Below are 21,353 nucleotides of genomic sequence, written 5' to 3' on the forward strand. Positions count from 1 at the left end.
GTAAGCCTGAATTATTTTATACTTGCTGTTATTACAAAATGATGTACTTTACTTTTTACTGAGTAGAGTGACCTCAGTGAGGATTTAATATAAATATCAGTAGGTTCTCGTGTTGTAGTCATTACATCATATAGGAGATAGAATCTTTAAGCTTTGCTCAGGAGTCCTTTCTCACAGCTGTAGTCATCAATATAAGTCCACAGGGAATTTTTATATAATAAATGATCATGTTATAACCTGCTGGTTCTGCAAGCCTTGAATTATGTGCCACGCTGACACTTACTCACCTTATACGTGGTTAGCATTCTGATTGATAGGAGTATGATGTTGGCATGCTGAAGTAAGCATTTAGCTCAAAGCACCCCTACTAGCATGGCTACTACTTGCAAAGCCACATGGTGCCTTTGACTATGCCTATGGTTAGAATTATTATGGAGACCAGTTCATACAAATTAATTGAACCAACTTTAATCTGAGTTTATTTCTACTGACATTAACAAACACTGCAACAGAGAATACACATCAACACATTTAAATGTTTTTACTTTGTGAAATGGTCCGAAAGGAAACAGTTGAAGAGTCTAAACTCCCCTTTAGGCCAAAGCAGCTACAAAGTGGGTTGAGTGGGCTTTTCTTAAAGCCTCCGCTCTCTTCAGCACTGCTGAGAAAATCTTGTGGTTAGTGCCTTTTGGTTGGACCGAAAACTGGAGACATTTGTATTTAGTCAGCCATTCTTAAGTCTCTTTAATTATTTTTGAATCCTTTTGTGCAACAAAAAAGACTGTATGTATTATATAAGTGTAATACAGTTATATTTTAAAACTGCTCTGTCAATCACTTATCAGCATAATACATGGGCTTCTGGTGGTTCTGCAGCCAGTTGCTCTGTGAAAGCTGCTGAGCTCTCAGAAAGTGAAGGGAGCAGCTCTGTGTCAGTGTGCACTTTGGGGTGATTACAGAGATGGATGTTCAGACTGCTGCCTAGCAAGATCTGTCTTGTTCAGTAGATCACCGACCTGCAGAGTTATATGCAGTAATACGGGCCTGACTGCAGGGACACTTAGAAGGACTGCCTGTGGATTCATTTGTTTAGTCCAAGCTGCAAAGACTACACGAATACTCATAATATCTTTAATAGTCGTATGCACGATTCTTAATTTATATTAAGCTATCTTTGGCTCTTTAGTGGCTGTAACAATGTCACATTTCTCTGTGCGATGAATAAAGGTATTCTGATCTGATCTGAATAACACTGAAAATAATCAACAACTTTTTTTGATATTCGATTATGAAGCATTTAGTTCATTCTTCATGCAAAAAGAGCAAAACATGCTTTGTTTGTCCCAAAGATATGGATATATCTTGCTTTTCTTTGTTTTATATCTTATTAAACTGAATGTCTTTGTGTTTGGACTGACACATCAAGACATTTTGAGGACCCAAACTTGGAATTTATGAAACTTGGACTGACATTTTACACCATTTCCTAACATTTTATAGACCAAATGATCAGTTGATTATTCAGAACTCAAGCTGCAGATTGAAATGAAAACATGTTCAGTTGCACATCAATGTATCATGCCTTATCAACAAATACATCTGTTATTTTATGTCTGCCAATAAAAGCTTTAATGTATTTACAATGTACCGATTAGAAGAGCTTTGAGGTGTATTCAGAATAAAACAGCTTCAGCTGTGAAATGTTTTGAAGAAGCAGCCTCCCTGCTGAATAGTGAAATAATGAGGACAGTTCATTTCAAAGCAAACTTTCACCGTACAACCCAAACATAAAAAACAAACAAAATGTTGACATGTTTGTCTCTCTCTGTCCCTCTTCCTTTCTTCTTCTGTCTTTGTCCTCCTGTCTTTTCTCTCTTTAGGTGGCGGTGAAGATTATAGACAAAACCCAGCTAAATCCCACCAGTCTACAGAAGGTGAGTGAGTGTGTGTGTGTGTGTGTGTGTGTTTATGGCCACATGGTAACATTAATGTCTTGGTTACAGCGCTCATGGCTTTTCCATTAGTCCTTCCTGAGTCTGATCTGCTTTTGTTTCTTTGCTCTTTGAACTCAGGATGTGCTGTTTTACATAATGTAATCAGATGAAGTCAGGAGAGACCACAAGCCTTGTTTAATCCAGCCCCCCCCCCCCCCCCCCCTCTTGACTTTCTGTTGGTATGTGGTCAGGAGCAGCTAAAAATACCCCTGCCTGCCTGTTTGTAACTTACCCTTGTCTAGCAGTCATAACCAATTACAATGAAGTGTTCTGAGCCGTTTCCTGATTACTGAGTCCAAATCCATCTCTTTCTGCTGATTAAACGCACTCACGCTCATACAATCCTCATGGTAGGGTACACCATGTGGAAGGAAAGCGGCCCTGCTTCAGCATGAGCAAGCATCAACATGAGTCCCAAAGTAATGCAGGTGTGCAGCTGGCCAACAGGATAGCTTTTTGGTGGTCTGGACATTATTGCAGTTTGGCTCGTTACAGCTGCACTTGTTTTAGTGTTATGTAAAGGATGAAAAAATTGCTAAGAAACCTCTGTGGGGCTGACCCATAAGGGGGCTTAGTCTCAGTGCTCAAGATACCGGTTTGAATGCTCCGGCCTGGGAGCTTTTAGGAGTGTAATCCCCTCTGTCTCCCATTTTCTTTTCAAATATTTGTATTGAGAAGAAGCATACAAATGTAAGCAATAGTACAGGCATCTTTGGGGTGGAAATCATGCTTCTCTTTTTCAACATAGAAGATAAACAGAACAGCCAACAAGAAATAATAAAGGCAAAACATAGTATGAATACCATACTTAATGACATACATTGTCATAGTTCTGTCTCCCAATTTCAACTGTGTCTCTTTAATAAAAGCCCTTGTGGCCCACAAAAGAAACCTCTGCGTTGGCTCATTATACTCTTCATAGAGGAGCGTTATAACCACCACATATATTATAATAATAATAATAATAATAATAATAATAATAATAATATATACACATAAGCCAGTTGATGTCTTGATCAACCTTGGACACTATATCTCTGAAAGTCGCCGGGTTGAGAAAGCATTGCAGCAGCAAGCAGTCCTAATGGCAAAATAATAACAACATTTAGTATCCCAAAATATCTGCCATCCCAAATTAGATTGGTCTGAGTGACCTCAGTAAGGAACTTTAAACTGGGCTAATCAAATGTGGTATTGTCAAAGGGCTAATATGGGACAAATTCCCAATTTGCTTCTTGCCGTTGATCCAACTTGTAATTAAATCTATAAAACAAGACAATCGGGACATTTTTAGCATGATTCTGCTCCAGACATTTGTGCAAATCTGTAATGGTCTTGGATCTTAATGGGATCCGACAGCAATTCTTCATCCAATCAGTGAGAAGACGCCGCGAGAATTTCAAGCCCCAAGTTCTGTACTCATCTGATCTGACTGAGATGAATTTCATTGTGCGAGCTCTTTTGTTTAAACAGACTATTGTGTGGTTTCTAATCTTCACAGGCACAGCGGGGGTAATGAACATTTAGAGGCGTTGTTTGAAAGTGTGTCTGGAAATAACACTTAGACTGAATATAAACTGACTTCACTGATTCGAGTGTTGTCTATGTCATGATTGGTTAAAAACCTGGTGTGTTGGCTTGTCTGCTGCCTGGTGATGGGCTGGGCGGATGTTTCACATGAGTCTGCAGACTTTAAGAAATTAAAATCAATGTTTATATGGTGTAATTTAGATTAAATATATTCTTATAATTAAAGCTGTTTTATTCTGAAAAAACGGAAGTTCACACACACTTTTAACTTAAAACGTTTATTATGAAAATCCTTCATTTCCGGTTAGCATTAGCATGTTTCTTTTATTTCATCGTTTATTTCGCAGGGACAATGCACTGTAATGAACACTTAAAACATTCAAATGTGTCAAGCGTGTAACAGTGCCAGATTTAGCTTTCAGCTAATTTCCATCCGCAGTCCCTCACATAAAACATTTAAGAAATGTACATTTTACAAACATTGTAAAAACAAAATACATGTTATGCAAAAAGTGCAAGAGAGCAAGAGCAGCATACACAAGTATTTATGACATGGTAATACAATATAGCAGCAACGACATGTAAAGTGCAAGAGAAGATACAAGAGCTACATAAAGTGCAAGAGGAGTTACCCCTGTGTTAAAGTGTATTTAGCGGTGATTGCATGGATGTTTGTTTCTCAACCATTCTTTGAGTTGACCTTTGAAGCTATTGAGAGTGGGACAATCCCGTATCTCAGTTGGGAGGCTATACCACAATGAGCTGCCTTTAATGGAGAGGACATTTTGTCCAAAAGTGGTCCGTCTACGGTGGACTTCAAAGTCTCCTCTGGTTTCTGACCTAGTGCAGCGTCCAGTGTTTTTTTTGTGGATAAATTCCCCTAAGGAAGGGGGAGCCAGTCCATGTAAACATTTATAAAAAAACACATACTTTTAAAAGACTTTAAATTGTCAGAACTCAAGAAATTATGTTTTTAAGGATGGTGGTATGAATATGGCTTGCTGTCAAACACCTTGATAGCTCTCTTGTACAGCTGTTCTATGGGTTTCAGGTTTGTGGCACAAGCAAACGACCAGTTTGTCAAACAGTATTCAATGTGGGATAGAATCATACAGTGGAGGTATGACTTTGCAGCATTGACAGTTAAGAAAGGTCTAATTTGTTTAAAATGTTGCAAGTTGAATTTAATGGTATTGGATACTTTCTTAATATGTTTCTTAAAAGTCAAGTTCGAGTCCATTATGACTCCAAAATACTTGAAGTGGGAGACTAGTTCTATTTCTGATCCACTTAAAAACACATTGGATCCTTCGATTTTGACTGGTCGTTTACTGAACATTATGCATACTGTTTTTTTTACATTTAACTGTAAGCAAATGTTGTTCAGTCAGTCAGTGTTGAACCTTGTTCAAAGGATGAGATTATTTCAGTCTTTTTGCCATGTACAAAGATGACCAAATCATCGGCATACATTTGCACATTCAACTCAGGACATACATTAGGCAAGTCATGAATGTACAGAGAAAACAGTAATGGTCCAAGAATGGAACCTTGTGGAACCCCAACAGGGTTCACAAGGTAGGGGGATTTGGCACCGTTGACCAAAACACACTGTTTTCTGTTCGATAAGTAAGACTTTAACCAATGTATTGAATCTGCCGAAAAATTGAAATGAGTCAGCTTTGTAAGGAGCACTTGGTGGTTAACAGTGTCAAATGCCTTCCTGAGATCAAGGAAGACAGCACCTATGTACATATGGGCTCGTGTCCAACATACATTCAACCTTTTCCACAAAGACACAGTTAGCTGTCTCAGTGAAGTGGTGAGCACGAAAATCAAACTGCATTGGGTGGAGTGGAGCGAAACCTTTATCTAAATGTTTTGGTGATTAGTTTTGACACCCATTTCTCAGCTATCTCAGAGACACAGGGGAGGATGCTGATGGGTCTGTAATTGGACATCTTTGCCTTATCCCCAGATTTAAAAATCGGTGTCACCGTGGCCACTTTCCAGGACGATGGAGCTTCATTTTCCTGTTTCTTATAGTTTAGCTATCTGATTAATTATTCAGAGAGCCTTTTAGATGTCAGCTGCAGAAGACCTGAGAGGGTCAATACTGGAAACTCTTATGCAGGAGTAGCTAAATTGGCATAGCTTGTATGAACGTTGATGTGTGTGTTTGTGTATCTGAGTGTAAAGACACTATAATGTTTGTATGGTGCTTGAACAGTATGTAGTTTGATAGTTTAATGCCCTCTGCTATGCACTATAGATTGAGGTAATGGTATACAGAACTGCCATCTGCATTGCAGAAGCACCTCTTATAATGCAGCAGTCGACTCCTGGATTGAATCGATTTGCTCATTGACTCAGTGGCCTCTTCTATGCTTGTAAAAGCTCTACTATGGATGGCTATAATATAAAATCATTAGAATAAACATCTACATTTTATATTTTATTTGACAAATGATTGGAAAGTCTGTCCTGGAACTGTTTACAAGCAAGATGTTCAGTGGTCTTCTCCTTAGGCTGCTTGTTTTGTTCATGTTCAGGAGTCTAGACTGAATCTCCCCGAGGGTTTCATGGTTGCTCTGCTTTCGAATTTCAAGTAGCAAGAAATCTAAAAGATGATTAGATGTAAAATTGAATAAGTCCATCGCAAATGCTCTCTTAAGATGGATTACCCCCTCTGACAGCCATCACTAAGCAGTAATAGCAATACTGCAACACAGTTTCTTGGTGAAGAAATTGATTGTACCCTAGTAGTGTACATTTTGTGGTTAGAAAAGCCATTCTGTGTAGCTGACCAAGCGTTTCTACAAGCTGATATAAACATACGGTCATGATTATCGATTCAGTGACTCATGCTTTTTACATGATAAAGAGCAGAGGTTGAAGGAGATGACCTTGTCTCCTTCTCTTGCTCTGCATTTTGGACTGTGGCTCAACCTGGGGAAGAGTTGAACCAAGCATACAATTCAGAATAAACTCTTGCAGGATTGTTTTTTTTTTATGTATGACCCTGTTTGTTTGTCATTGTTGGTGAGTGAGGTTTCAGCGGGATGATCTGGATGCATCACTCCCCCACTCACTGTTTACGGTGACGCTTTCATGTCAGCCTGTCAAAATGCCGCTGATCCCTCTCTTTTCACGGCTGTGGAGGAGACAGGCTGTGGGTTCACCATCTGGCACTGCAGGCACTGGCAGAACACACACACACACACACACACACACACACACACACACACACACACACACACACACACACACACACACACACACACACACACACACACACACACATGAAATCCTTCAGATTATGCTCAAGGCTCTGGCTGGCAGAACCCCTCTTGTTTTGTTTTTATAGGGTTTCAGTCACATTTGGCAACATTTTCACACACATGGTTGCATTCCTGTACCTGTGTGAAGCCGGTAATCCACTCATACACCCATCCTCTTACGATATCTTAAACTAGGATTTAAAGTGGGGTTCATAGCCTCTGTGTTTATCCCTTATGTTTCTTATCTCTGTCAGTCTGGTGTTACCCCCTGATTATTTTATTTTAAAAGGATGTTAGCAGAGACCTACATGAGTCATGAGGTTAGGATGAACTTCTAGTCTGTTCCTTTATGGCCCATTGGCGCTCTCTACCCTGGTGTGACTCTGTGGTGGTTTTAGTGTCACAGGAAATGAGGTCAGCTGAGCTACTAAAGCACCTCCTCAGATCCACCACAGGAAATGCATCACATGTCATGTGTGGTCAGGGATGTTGACGTTGTCAGGGTTTTTATGCATTTTAGCCCTGAAATAGGCCTCTCCGTTAATCCCCTCTTTCACTCGGCAAACTCTGCTCTAAGTCCCACCATCCCATCGCTCTCTGTCTCTTCCTAATCTGTAAATAACAGTTTTCATCGCTTTAACAATGACCACATCAACTAAATATCAAGGGTTATATAATCAGAGGCAGCCATGATGGATGGGCCGTCTCAGACCAAATGAAAGCCGTGCTGTCACAATACAAGAAGCATTTACATATGGAAAAAGGAAGAGCCGTGACGCAAAACAATCAACAAAAAATCGAGGCAACAGAAACACTGTCAGCTTCTTACAAAAATATGGCTTAGAGCTACTTTGCTAACCTCATGCTTTACTGTTTTTATATACAAGTGCAGTCAGAAAGCGGTCAAAACACCGTACTCTGTTCAGATGCATTTTTGCCAGTTGCCAAAGGGCCACCATGGGGCTCAGTTAATAGCTGTTGTTAATGTCAATCTTGCGCTTGTCACTCTGCATTAATTAAATGCTGTCAGGCCCCTGAGCTACAGGAGCTTTGGTGTTGTTCGCATGAAGGGAATGAGATTGGATGAACAGCAATGTTGTCCGTGGTGAATCATCCACAAATCAAATGTCGAGGCTGCTAAGATATTCATGCGTTCACATGTTCATGAATGCATTTTTAATTTTTGTGTACGTTCATGGCTTTCATTGAGTTAAAATGGGATCTTTGGTAAAATTGAAATTGTGCCTGGGTTTTGTGGATATTGAATGTGAGATGACACATCTTTGCAGAGAGGGGGGAGGGTTATTTTCAGACCCTCAGGAGTAGAGGACAGGACAGGTTTGCTTTGGGTGACACTTGTCTGTTTCCCCCTGTCTCTCACTGCATTTCAATAAAAAAACAGCGAGTACTGGTTATTTATTGATGGTATTTTGAAATACTTTTATATGCATATGAAAATGTGCAATCACACACATACACTCATCAGAGAGATGAGGGCTTCCAGGCTCCTCATCCCATCAATAATCTCCATGTTGAATGAGCAGCAGAATAGTCCAGCCAATTCCTGTAAGCGTCCCCAGTCTGATATCGGCTGCTCTGCTCCTTCTGCAGGGGGACTGCTGTAATTAAGGCTAGTTTGGGAGTCTGGGTGCCCCTGGGTGAATGGAAGTAGGTCACTGGCACAGACTACTGAGATTCAGGCGCATTAGAAACTGTGTGTTTTCATGTTTGTAGGACTGCATTTTGTTTTTGCAGCTATTCTTCTAATCATTTTCTTCAATCGCTGTCTCAATTCATCTTCTGAATCTACCATTTTTTTTTTTATAATTTTTTTTTAAAACAGTAATTTAGTATCAAAGGAAATTGGCTCTGTTCTTCAGTAATCAATCACCTTCTCCAGAACCACCTTTTAATAAACTCATGTGACTCCCCGGAGTGCCTGCAGATATTATTGATATTAATACCGGACCGGATCAAAGACCCCACACTCAATATCTTCTCTCAGCCTCCATGGTGTTCACATCCCTATTGAGCTTGTATTGACAGGGATTGTGTTTGTTGTTGCAGTTTTCTACCGTGCTTCTCCTTTTTGTTCTCATTTTTGTTTCCAAGTGTCTGCACGCGTGCTTCCCATGTGAAGGGCTTTAGGGCAATGAGGCATACGAGAAAGTGAGAGGGGGGGGAAAGTGGCAGAGAAGAGATAAGAGATGAAGATAACCACTGACTCTTTAGTCCATCACTCATTCAGTATAATAAAGGAGGCCTGTCTTGACGGATGAGTCACATGGTAAAGCACGTGAGGCATAATATCTGAGGCTGTGACCTGTGTTTATTCTCATGTTCTGGAGGACATCTTCTGGTTATTGTGTCACTGTGTTTCCACTCAAATTGACTTTGTTACCATGGGGGAACCTCTCAGGCCAACATGGCAGCTCATGCGTATGCAGCAGGGTTTGCCACACAGGAGCAGCTCGCTGTTCTGAGCCAATCAGGGGTTGAAGATAGTTGTTGACAAAAACATGGTGCCATAACAAATTCAAACTAGAAAATCTGCATTGACATAAATCCCCTTAAGTTTAATAAAATACACGGATCGATCGATATATTATCCTTGCACTGTTGGAGCAAGAAATCACATGAAAGAGCCAAAAGATGTAGAACATTTTGAATACCTATGCACTCTACTTCTATAACTATATAAAGATAGTGCCTGGGAATAAACGTTGTATAGTTTGAGAGCATGTAAACCATTGTATAGGTAGGACATGACTCCTCTATCTGTTGATCTATAAAACCCACTGAGACAACAAGTGTGTTTTGTGATATTTGGCTATTTAACTAAACTTTGATTTCATATGATATTAAAATGACTGCAAGGATTCATGAGGGATTAGTAGTTGTGCACAGAACTGTGTGTTATGGCATAGAAAATGTTACCCCGGAATCTGTTCAAACATCAGGTTATTTGCATTTTGAATACAGCCTTATTCAATGGATGTGGCTGGGGAAATGTTTGACTTACTATCAACATATATCCCATGAAAAGACCAGAACTATACATGTGTTATTCCTGCTCTCAATACTTTTTGATTTCCCTAGCTGGGCACTGCTGATTGTTCCAACATTTATTCAAACAAATGTAAATAATGCATTTATTACGAATTGATTTTTTTAGCCGTAGATTAATAAACATTTGGCGCATACCAGTAGGACCGTGTATCTGTGATTGATTCAAAAATAACCACAGGGACCATGTTGACGTTCATGTAATGAAGGCACGATTTGGCTCACTTGTCATGTTTGGACAACAATGGAGATCTATGGCGCAAACAAATAATCTATATCAGGCTTTGACTGCACAGACAATGCTTGTTAGAAAGGGAAAGAAACTTCTGTTGGTTTTCTTATCCTTGTCTTTTTCTGGGATATTTTTGACAACAAGATATATGTAGAAGCTCTCTGCAGCTGCTCTCTGTACTGTGTGTGTGTGTTGGGTCTAATGAGAGGAGAGGTGTCAGAAAGAGAGGCAGGAGAGCAAGTATAGACAGAGGAAAGAATGAGAGGTGTGTGAGAGACTACCTGCATGTTGTTGAAGCAGACTGTAGCTGATAGGTCTCTCAGAGTCAGGCCTGCTCACACTGGTATAATGGCTGTATTTGATGACCTAGAAACATAGACTATCGAAGCACTTATGTAAGAACTAAAAGGTCATTTGAAACGACATGGGGTCCACTCCTTTTTTATTTGACATAATGACACAGAGCGGAGGGCTAGGGTGATTCTCAATTTTCTCATTTGAAAATAGACAGGAGATGAAAGCAGGATCACTCGGGACCTTTTTACTAAATCAAAGTGGCCAGCAAATGGCAAAATCTGTGCTTTGTCTCAGGTAGCAGTAGGATGCGGGTAAATCCCAGTCGAGCAATTGTTGAAATGTAACACTCAAACACAGCCTGAGCACGACTGGGAATCAGCAGAATGTAAATGATTCAACAGCACCTCTAAGTGGCTGCAGGAGCTCGTCTGACATAAACATCCTCGTGGAGAGAGAGGTTTGAAATGATGATAACTCTGCATTGTCTCCTTTCTGATTCCACTTTGCTTTTATACTCGGAAAACAAGACTAGAGGATCTGATTTTCCTATTAGAGGTTCCTCATCAGGCTAGATAGTTACTTTTCTTGTCTGCAGCAAAGACAGACTTTTCTTAACTTTGCAAAGGAGCTCAAACTCTGCCCTTTTCTTTTTGCAACGTCTTTTATTTAAGAACAATCATAAGGGTCTTTGTTACCTCAAGACTGGACTATTGCAACGCTCTATGTGGGTATGGACCAGGCCTCAATTAAACGCCTGCAGCTAGTCCAAAACGCAGCTGCACTTCTTCTGACTGGCCACAAAAAGCGTGACCACATCACCCCAATTCTGCCCTCACTGCACTGGCTTCCAATTCAGTTCAGAATTGATTTTAAAATCCTTTTTATTTGTTTTCAAAGCCCTTAATGGGCTGGCTCCGGCCTATATAGCCGAACTCCTCCATCGCTACACCCCAGCCAGAGCTTTAAGGTCTGCTGACCAGCTGCTGCTGATAGTGCCCAAGACCAGGCTCAAAGCCTGAGGGCACAAGCCTTCGCAGCAGCTGGCCCCAGGCTCTGGAATAGTCTGCCCCTCCATGTGAGGTCGGCCCAGACACTAGGGGTTTCTAAATCCTCACCAAAGACTCACTTCTTCTCCCTGGCCTTCTAATCAGAGCGGAGTATGACACCTGACTATTCCCTGTGTTTTTGTTTTTAATATTTCTGTTGTAAATGATTGTCTTTTATTGTGATTGTAGTAATGTGTTTTTATTACATGTACAGCACTTTGGCTCGACCAAAAATCGCTTTTAAATGTGCTCTATAAATAAAACCTGATTTGATTTGAGGGTCACAATTGACCCAATGATCTTCATCCATTTTCAATTATTTAGAACAAACTATCACCACACCCAATGCCCCCTTGAAAAGTTTAATAACAAATAAAACACATTGATTCCACGCTCAGATATAACAATTAAAAACACAGTGACAAAAAATTATAATTATAACAATAAGTAAGAATCAATCATTAAGTACAAATATAAATAAGAAGATATCTTAAAATAAATAAATAAAAAGAGAAATATTTCCCGCTATCAGGTCGTGACTCGGGAGTGTTTGGAGGTTGTTCAAATAATCTATCAAGCATTGCCATGTGTTATACAAACTATCTACAGATCCTCTAAGAGTACAACTCTGCTCTTTTTTGCATGTTAATGTGAAGATAATGACATTATGCAGAAGCCTTTATGCTGCCGCTCTGCAGGGTTTGCTGTGTGCTGTGCTGACTGGCTGTTTGGATGGCCGGCTGGCTGGACTGCAGCATGTCAGTGGAGTTGTAATTCTGGTCCTTATCTGTGTAGGGAAGGGTTTAGTGCAAAGTTGTCACTGCATAAGTCATATTGTTTTAACCAGTACAGTATCCCATGATCCTCAAGTTGTCTCATGTTCCTAATCCAGTGTTTTACGCACACAAACTTTGAAGTTTATTTTGGCTCCTTTCTCATTCCTCACTTTCTGAATCAGTGCTTATAAAGTGCTTTCACTGCAGAGACAGAGATCTGCCTGCATGTAATGTCATGTCGACCCGTTTTGATGCATCAAATGTTTCTTTGTGTCTCAACAGCTCTTCAGGGAAGTCCGGATAATGAAGTTACTGAATCATCCAAATATAGGTAAGTTCATAGAGCGGCCTGGAGGAAAGTTTATCAATAATATTCTCATGTCATTTGGACTAGTGTTACCATTTCAACCAGTACCTTGCACCCAGATTAACCAGTTTTACTCAAAGGATCAAATAAATCATTTCTTATGAGGTCCTGTATGTATGTATGTATGTTCAGAGGGTACCTCTGATATATTGTTCAGGGTTTTTTTTATTTTAAAAGGACTAGCAGAATCAAGACAGACCGAATAGTGTGAAGATCTTTACAGTAGCATTAGCTACATGCAATTTCTTGAGGTGAATTTCGATTTTGGAATACATTGGCTTTCTAAAGACTTTATTCAGACTCAGAGATCAGTTTTAATGCAACGAGGGAACTCTAACCCGAACAGTAAACTTGGCTAATACTAATATAGAACCTTCATTGGAAAGAAACAACTTTTTCTTAATATTTCATTTTATTGATTTGTATCTTCTCCTCCTTTTTCCTTCCATTCTCTCAATTCCTCCTGCAGTGAAATTGTTCGAGGTTATTGAGACGGAGAAGACACTTTATCTGGTGATGGAGTACGCCAGCGGTGGTGAGCGAAACACAATGCATTTCCAATAAATCTTTAACATTTGGATAGTTATCTATTTCTTCTTCTTATTTCCACAATATTGGTTGTAGAGCCAGTGAATGCAAATCAGTAGGACACATAGTCAGTACTGTATAGCACAAGGTCATGTTAGTTGAAGCTCTCCATCTAATATTCATGTATTCTGTAAACTATTGAAGTACAAACCATGCCATTCGGATGCTTTTAATGAAAAATAACTCATAGTGATGGTGACTACATGATTATAGTAACACTAGTTGTGATAAAAGTGATATATAATGAAATATACTGATTGATAATGGCATGTTTCCTCTCACTACTCCAGGCGAAGTATTTGATTATCTAGTGGCACACGGCAGAATGAAGGAGAAGGAGGCGAGGGCCAAGTTCAGACAGGTGAGTCATCAGTATTGCAGCGCTCGCGCCTCTGTCGTCATACCATTCACTGTTTTCAGAGGGAAGACTGCATGCACCAAGATCCAGCCTCGTCACCGACTGCAGAGGAAAGATGGAGCGCAGATAGCGTGGCCTAAGAAAACAGGAAGGCTGAGAACTACTCCCTTAACAAGACGCTGCTCTGACACCTAGTGGTGCTACAAGAGCAACAAGGCATACTCAGCAGCTCAGTAGCATCTCTATTCATAATCTAGCAACATCCACACTGTTCATATTTAAATTCCATCATTGATGTTCTGCGATGACTCAGAGGAACTGTGTGTGACACAGTGTGGGCAGCATGAGTGTGTGTCGCAGTAAAGATAGATCAACATTCAGGAAGGTAAACATGTTTGCGGTGGTGGCTGAGAGAAAGCAAGTGGGCGGTATCTGTCAAGGAACAGAGCTTTTTTCTATTTGATTGATGCCATTCGGGCATATGTCGGTGGGTTATAACTGTCAACTGTCATAGCAACTGCTCACAGTGTCACAGGATTACAGGGACCTTTGAATGAAGGACACTTGAACAATCTTAACATTTGCAGGAGAGAAATACATTTCAAAGGCATTGGATTGATAGGAGGATGTATGTGGAAGGACTTTGGATAGGAGAGGACAATAATCTGATATAGTTTCCTTTTGTTAAGAGCAGTCATGCCCTTATGTATAATTAATTACAATCTTTATAGCAATTGAAACAATTAAAGACATCAGCAGACTAGCTACATTGAATGGAATCTTTATCTTTATCTTTACGGTAAACATTAGTTGTCCAAGCTTTTGGATGTAAAAGAAGGCCCATTTGAAAATCTCCTGCTACCTCCACAGTGAATCTGAATAACTTTCTTACCTGTGGCTAAAAGTTCAAATACTCTCTGGTTTCGGCTTCTAAACTAAGAGGTGGGCTCCTACAAATTGGCCATTGTTATGGAGTAAGATATTAAACAAGATCATAATCTGCATATAATAAACAGTAATGCCCATCTTCTATATCTGTTTAATACATCTCTACTTCTGTCACTGTTTTTGAAAAATGTGTTAAAGAGCTTTCTTTCTTAACATTAACTTCACCTGAATGTCCAATGACGTGTGTTTTGTATTTCAGATTGTGTCTGCAGTGCAGTATTGTCACCAGAGGAGGATAGTACACAGGGATCTAAAGGTGAGGATGTAGACTCTTGCTCTCTATTAATCCTGATATCTGATTTCTCATGAGTAGTATCCATATCTACAGTAGCATGTATATCTTCAGGAAGCCCTTTATAATTATCTTTCAGTGCTGTTACATTAACTAATGACAGTGTGATTAGGGCTGCACGATATCGAAAAGAACTGACATTGCAATATTCTTTTCCCCCTGCGATATATATTGTGTTTTTTTTAACTATATTTAACCAGATGAAGGATATTAGTCACGGACGTCTGGACCTTAACTGCTTGACTCATCATACCTTAAGTCATGATCTAACATGTCATGAATGAAGAAGAGTGGTGTCTAGAAGGGATCCAAGAGATTAAACATATTACATTAAACTATAGGAAGCTTCATTATCACATTAGGGAATTAACATACGTGACCAAGTAGGTAATTTAACTTTTTATTCCACAATTAAAACCTTTTTTGTGCAAATAGCAGCAAAGTAGTGGACATCTTTTAAACAACATTATAAAAATAAAATTAAGAACAGCTATACACCAGCTCCTTTATGCCGTTTTGAACCTTTCTCATATGGTGTAACACCGGCAAAGGCATCTGAAATAGTTGTTTTCTGTGCATGCAGACTCAGAGCCTGCATGTCACTCTACTCAAGTGCCCCTGACATGAGAGCTGCGCAAGTTTTCCTTTTGTATCGAGCAGCAAAATAATTGTAACATGACGTGTTTGAGTTAATTTACCTACTTAATATCGAACGCCCTAAAAAAATGTGAATATCGCGGTTATCGCCATGACACGGTATATCGTTCAGCCCTAATTGTGATTGCCTCCTCTCTTCCCATCTCAGGCAGAGAACCTGTTGTTGGACGCAGATATGAACATCAAGATAGCTGACTTTGGCTTCAGTAATGAGTTCACTGTGGGCAGCAAGCTGGACACTTTCTGTGGCTCCCCGCCGTACGCTGCTCCTGAACTGTTCCAGGGGAAGAAGTACGACGGACCAGAGGTGGACGTGTGGAGCCTCGGGGTCATCCTCTACACACTGGTCAGCGGATCACTGCCCTTCGACGGACAGAATCTGAAGGTGTGCACTTGCTCTGGTTCTAGGGTGTATCAGTCTATGTGGACGGAATAATGCATTGCTTTAAAGGTCTTAGAACATTGTTTCTGTTTTAAAGTGTACTTCTGATGAGCCACATTTCACTAGCATAGTAAACAAAATCTCTGCTTTCCACCTCTTGCAAACACATATCGATCGGTATCCTTCGAGTACTTCTAAGGTATCGTCATGTAACACTTCTGTATTTTAAATATTCGGTTTCTCGTTTACTTTATTGAAGCCAGTAGGACGGACAATAATAATAATCCTTCATGATTGAAAAGTCTTGATTGTCAGGTTTTTGTTCAGAAAGGTTTCAGACTAAAAAACATTACAATCAAGACCACTTTACGCCACAATGTGTCAGGTGTGTTGAAATGTGAAAGAAGCCCGCAGTTTTTTTATTTCACACATTTATCTGTGGATGTACAACCAAGTGCCTGACTGTAAGTATGGTGTGTATACCCCTCTCGCTGATGGCAAGCTTTTTGCCTATTCAAGTGTGGATGTTAGGAAACGGTAGAAACACTTTTTGACATTTTAAATGACAGCTCCCTAATGCTTTCTGAAGACTTCAACATGTCCTCCACAACTAAGTATGAAAGGAAATTTTCCCTTTCTGTAGAAAAGGAATTCAAAGTCCCAATAGAAAAAGTAATAGCGAGTGCTATGAGACTTTTTTAATAATCTAAATATATGAATCATTTTTGAGCTTGAGTTTGCATTGACAGAAATGGCCTAGGTATAAATGACAAGTGCAAAATAAAGTGCTACAGCCTTCTATTTTGTATCTATATGTTATTATTTTAAGTGGAGTAGGAACTCATTTCTAACCGAAATAAGATGTTCAAATGCATACCCAGAGATGAGTTACTTGATTAACTAAATGAAAAATGTGAGTTCCTCTCTGTGTATCTTTTGGAGTTAGACATTGTAGTGCTTTATCCTCCATGCTTTTAATAATGCAGCAGTTTTTGTGAAGCTGCAGTGAATCCAGCAGGTCAAGAGAAGTTTACTGGGTTAAGAGATCTGTCACCTTTTTTTTAATGGCTGCGCAAGTGCAACAGCCAAGGCCGGAGGCATTACTTTTTAGGTCTGTCTTTCCGTTCCATTCCAGTTCCAATATTTCAGGAACACCTTGAGGGAGTTTCTTCTTATTTGACGCAAACTTCCACTTGGTTGGAGTCAATGTGAAACTGATTTTGTAGGTCAAAAGGCAGAGAGAACATTTTGAGCATTCAGGTCATTGTCTAAAGTTTTACTCCTAAAAACTTTTTTCTGTTTAAAAGGTCTGATAAACACAAGCTTTTAACAGCAGACAAAGAAAGTAAGCAACTAGCTCGAGAATATTATGAAGCATTTAGCTCATAAAGAGATATACTTTCCGCAGGAGTTTACTAAAAAACAGAGCTACAAGGAGTGTGAGCATTGAACCTTGGAACTAAATATGACTCCGAAAAAATGCTTATGGAAACTGTCTGTTAAAATGTTTAGCATAACAAATCTATATTCGATGAATGTGTTATGGCTTGGTCTGCTCTCTCCCCCCAAACATTCATTAATGTTTCTCTTTGCTGGCTTTTGTTGCTGAATTTCTCATTTGGCTTCATGTCTCTCTGTCTGTCGTTCGGTGTGCAGGAGCTGAGAGAGAGGGTCCTGCGGGGAAAATACCGTATTCCTTTCTACATGTCCACAGACTGTGAAAACCTGCTGAAGAAACTACTAGTGCTCAACCCTGTCAAACGAGGCAGTTTGGAGGTATTTATCGCAGTTTGCGTTGTCTCCATAGTTCTTTGATCTCACTTCAGGAATGTTTTGCACAGCGGTCGAACAGACGGTCGTAAGGATTTCAAACACAATTGTCGTGCGTCATCTGAAAGCAGTTAATTGCTGCTGTTGTTAATTACCAACCAACAGGGAGAGTGGTCTTACAAAAGTGGTAAATGAAAGCATTCAGAAAGCTATAAAGAACATTTATTAAAACATTGTTAGAAATCAAATGTTTTGTTTAAAATCAATCCTTCTGTGTCGTAGTTTCACTGCTTGCGCGTTTTAAGGGATAGTTTTGACTTGTTTCTGCTTTGAAAACCATACAAAGTTGTCGTTCAATTCACATTCATTCTGTCCAGAGTCGATAACACCCCTGCTCTCAGACCCAGGCTGCAGTTCAATAGTAAAGATTTTTCCAATGATAATAACAATTGATCACACTTTTGTTAGCCCAGCTGATTTCATCAAGAAGTCATTCATTCTCCTCTGTCCGTTGTGCCATTTGCCTGGAAATAACTGTCATGTTGTATTACTAACACGCGTGAGTCATTATTAATTATCTGCAATTGTAATTGAACTAATTACACTAGACATGCATCATAAAAAGCTCTGACACCTTGTTTCTTTGTTAGCAAATCATGAAAGACCATTGGATGAATGTGGGTCACGAGGAGGAGGAGCTAAAACCTCACATCGAGCCGGAGACGGACTTCGCTGATTCAACCAGAATAGGTGTGTGGTTTTTAGTAAATATCCAAAACGCAATTATACGCAGTTCACTTAATTTTCCATTCCCCCACATCCAGTTTGAAGCTCGTAATTGCCCAAAGCACAAATAATCTTGTCTTAAATGTTGAATATTATTATACTTTTAGTAAGGGTTGATGATATTTATATTAATTTTGTTTTTTAAAGTAAGGAATCTATAAAGAGCTGATTTTAGGGGATGAGATGACTTAAAGTATATCAGGATTATTCTATGTGACAATGTTGGTTTGTTTTTTAAAATGTCACCCTAAATAATAAAGATGCAGATCAAGGCATTAGGTGGAAGATATAATAATTCCTTATACTTATTATAGCGCTTTTTTTCTTCTTCCATGACCCATTTTTCCATGACCCATATAGATTCAGGGACTCTGATAAAACTAAACCACAGGCAGAATGTCTGTACAGTATGAGCTGCTGGTGTGTGTTGAAAGTGACTCTTTATATCACGTTCAGTAAACACACTGTGATTCACAATGACTTCTATCTGCTGACAGAGCTCATGGTGACGATGGGCTTCCCAAAAGATGAGATCACAGACTCTCTACAAAACACCAAGTACGATGAAGTCATGGCCACCTACCTGCTGCTGGGCAGAAAAGCTCCGGAGGTCAGTTTCCTTTGTCTTACATCATCACCAGTAGTTAAAGCATTAAGTCATGTGACCACACCCCTCATCCTGTGTCTCCATGTTTCAGTTCGAGGGGAGTGAACCTCTGAGCAACAGCGTCCTGGGTCAGCGGCAGCGACCGACCAGCGACATCAACAACAGCTCCAGCATCTCTCCGGCCCATCCCAAGGTCACACGCAGCATCTCGGCCACGCAGAAGCAGCGCCGCTACAGTGATCATGGTGGGGATGATGATGGTGGTGGTGGTGGGGTCGTAGAGAAGCCAAGTAAAGTAACCTCATCCTTCCCAGCTCTGAGAGTGCGGCTGGCTGCATGCTGTGTAGGGGGAAGTTGCTCTCAGTCACTGAGGAGGATTGGCCACTTTGCAGAGCTCAACTGGTGCTCTCACTTTTAATAGCTGAATAGAAACTTCAAAAATGCAAAGTTTTCCTCAATAAATACAAATGTTTACTGTTATAGTAAAATAAAACATGTAGATCAAACCTAGACAACCATTTGCTAAACGGTTATTTTCATAATCCCTGCATTCAAATGATATCAGTGACTCAACCTCAACACTGCACTGGTTGTGGAGCAGCTTCCTCCTATGTCATGTGGGGCCATTGTGTCTGGCGCCATCTGCTGGCTGGCTGCGTTCCTGCAGCTGCCTGAGGAACAGCACCTCAAAGCATGAGGAGGGACGGCTTCGCTTTGTACCTGCTTCCCTTGGCTTCAGTAGCTGTACGACTTGTAAAACAATGTGTTGGTGACGTGTGTTGATCTGATAGATTGAATGATAATCTGGGCTTTAAGTGGCTTTGCTTGACGCTATTGTAACGAAAGCTCTGTCCTTGTTTGTTCTGTTTTGTCTGACAATTATATAAGAGGTGTTACAGTGATATGTTCAGTGGAAGCTTTGTAAGTGTGTTCATATGTGTGTCTCTTGTAGTCGGACCGGCTGTGCCCCCGGCAGTATCGTACACGAAACGTGGCCAGGCCCTGAGTGTGGAGAGCGACCACAGGGAGGAGTGGGACGGAGCACGCCGGCTGGAGCTCAACACCTCGAAAGGAGACGTTCCTGCTTCGCCTCAGGGGGTACAGGAGAGGAAGAAAACTACAAGTGCTGTGGGGGTGAGTAAGGGCAGGACACGTGGCTACATACACAAACAGCACCATAACTAATAAATGTTTAGATAAGTACATTTTGTTTTAGTTTTACATTCTTTTTGCCTCATAATTGCTCTCTTTTCTTATAAAACAGACCAATGGATCAATGACTCGCAGGAACACATATGTGTGTGAACGAACATCTACTGACCGCTATTCAGCTATTCCCAATGGCAAAGACAGCAGGTAAACAAGCACACATCCACACAAATACCTTTTCTGTCTAACGTTAAAGCCGTTATTACAAAACCCCATTGTATGATATTGTTCTGAAATATCTTGCTCCTTGGTACACAGTTTAACCGAGGTGTCGGGGAGCACCTCATCGACTGCGATGAGCTCGACAAGACCTCGTCACAGCAAGTCCATGTCGTCGTCAGGGCATCCTTCAAAGAGCACACTGCCCCCCATCGACGACAACACAGAGCTGAAATCCAGGTGAGCAGCTTGATCTGCAATACATGTGTGTTCTTTGTATGTAAAAGTACATTTGGGCCACAGTATGATAGTATGCTTTACTTCCAGATAACAGTATTTAAAGCAAGCAAGCTAACACAGAATCCTTTGACACATGTAGTGATTCTTCCTGTTTACGTTGCAGCTCCTCTCCGCGGGGTCCCTCCACCTCTCCGTCTGCACACAGTATTAGCACCCCAGAGAAGAACCGGTTCCCCCGGGGCACAACCAGTCGCAGCACCTTCCACGGAGCTCAGCTCAGAGACCGGCGCAGTGCCACCTACAACGGCCCCCCGGCCTCCCCCACACTGTCCCATGACACGGGGGCTCTCGCTCAGCAACGCAGGGGCACCTCGACCGGTATCATCGGCAAGATCACCTCAAAGTTTGTTCGCAGGTCAGTGAAAACAAACCGGGTTTTATTCACCACAGTTAAGGTGGAGATACATTGTCTTTGGCATTGAAGTCTAAGCCGTCATGAGCGCTCCTCTTTTGAAGAAATGTATTTCTTCGACTACTTAGTCCGACAAAATCATGGAAGTTGTTTTATATAACTGTCTGACATTATGACTAATCTTTGCTTACAGATATTACACTTAATGTCAGTTGTATTATCTCTACTCGATCAAAAGAAAAGCCCATTTAGACTGTTACATGGCTCCGGTCCAACTAATCTCTACAAGTTTTGCAATTTAACATTTTTAATGTATGTCATCTGCTTTCATTGTTGAAAACATTCTCTTTACATGC

The 21,353-nt window shown here is 40.5% G+C and overlaps 1 protein-coding gene across 3 annotated transcripts in view; it reads left to right on the forward strand.

Moving 5' to 3' along the window:
* LOC307042281 (serine/threonine-protein kinase MARK1-like) overlaps positions 1-21,353 on the forward strand; it is a 32,354-nt gene that overhangs the window by 6,885 nt on the left and 4,116 nt on the right. For 2 of the 3 annotated variants that reach the window (XM_079686083.1, XM_079686082.1), the window contains exons 3-16: positions 1,881-1,934; positions 12,505-12,553; positions 13,059-13,124; positions 13,468-13,538; positions 14,683-14,739; positions 15,581-15,817; positions 17,471-17,590; positions 18,235-18,334; positions 18,868-18,980; positions 19,069-19,267; positions 19,930-20,111; positions 20,242-20,333; positions 20,445-20,585; positions 20,749-21,000. In XM_079686083.1, the coding sequence (XP_079542209.1) occupies positions 1,881-1,934; positions 12,505-12,553; positions 13,059-13,124; positions 13,468-13,538; positions 14,683-14,739; positions 15,581-15,817; positions 17,471-17,590; positions 18,235-18,334; positions 18,868-18,980; positions 19,069-19,267; positions 19,930-20,111; positions 20,242-20,333; positions 20,445-20,585; positions 20,749-21,000 (1,733 nt within the window). The remainder of the gene's footprint in view (positions 1-1,880; positions 1,935-12,504; positions 12,554-13,058; positions 13,125-13,467; positions 13,539-14,682; positions 14,740-15,580; positions 15,818-17,470; positions 17,591-18,234; positions 18,335-18,867; positions 18,981-19,068; positions 19,268-19,929; positions 20,112-20,241; positions 20,334-20,444; positions 20,586-20,748; positions 21,001-21,353) is intronic. The other variant, XM_079686084.1, reaches the window with a different exon arrangement.

The sequence above is a fragment of the Notothenia rossii genome (assembly GCF_949606895.1).
Source record: "Notothenia rossii genome assembly, chromosome: 6".
Taxonomy (NCBI): domain Eukaryota; kingdom Metazoa; phylum Chordata; class Actinopteri; order Perciformes; family Nototheniidae; genus Notothenia; species Notothenia rossii.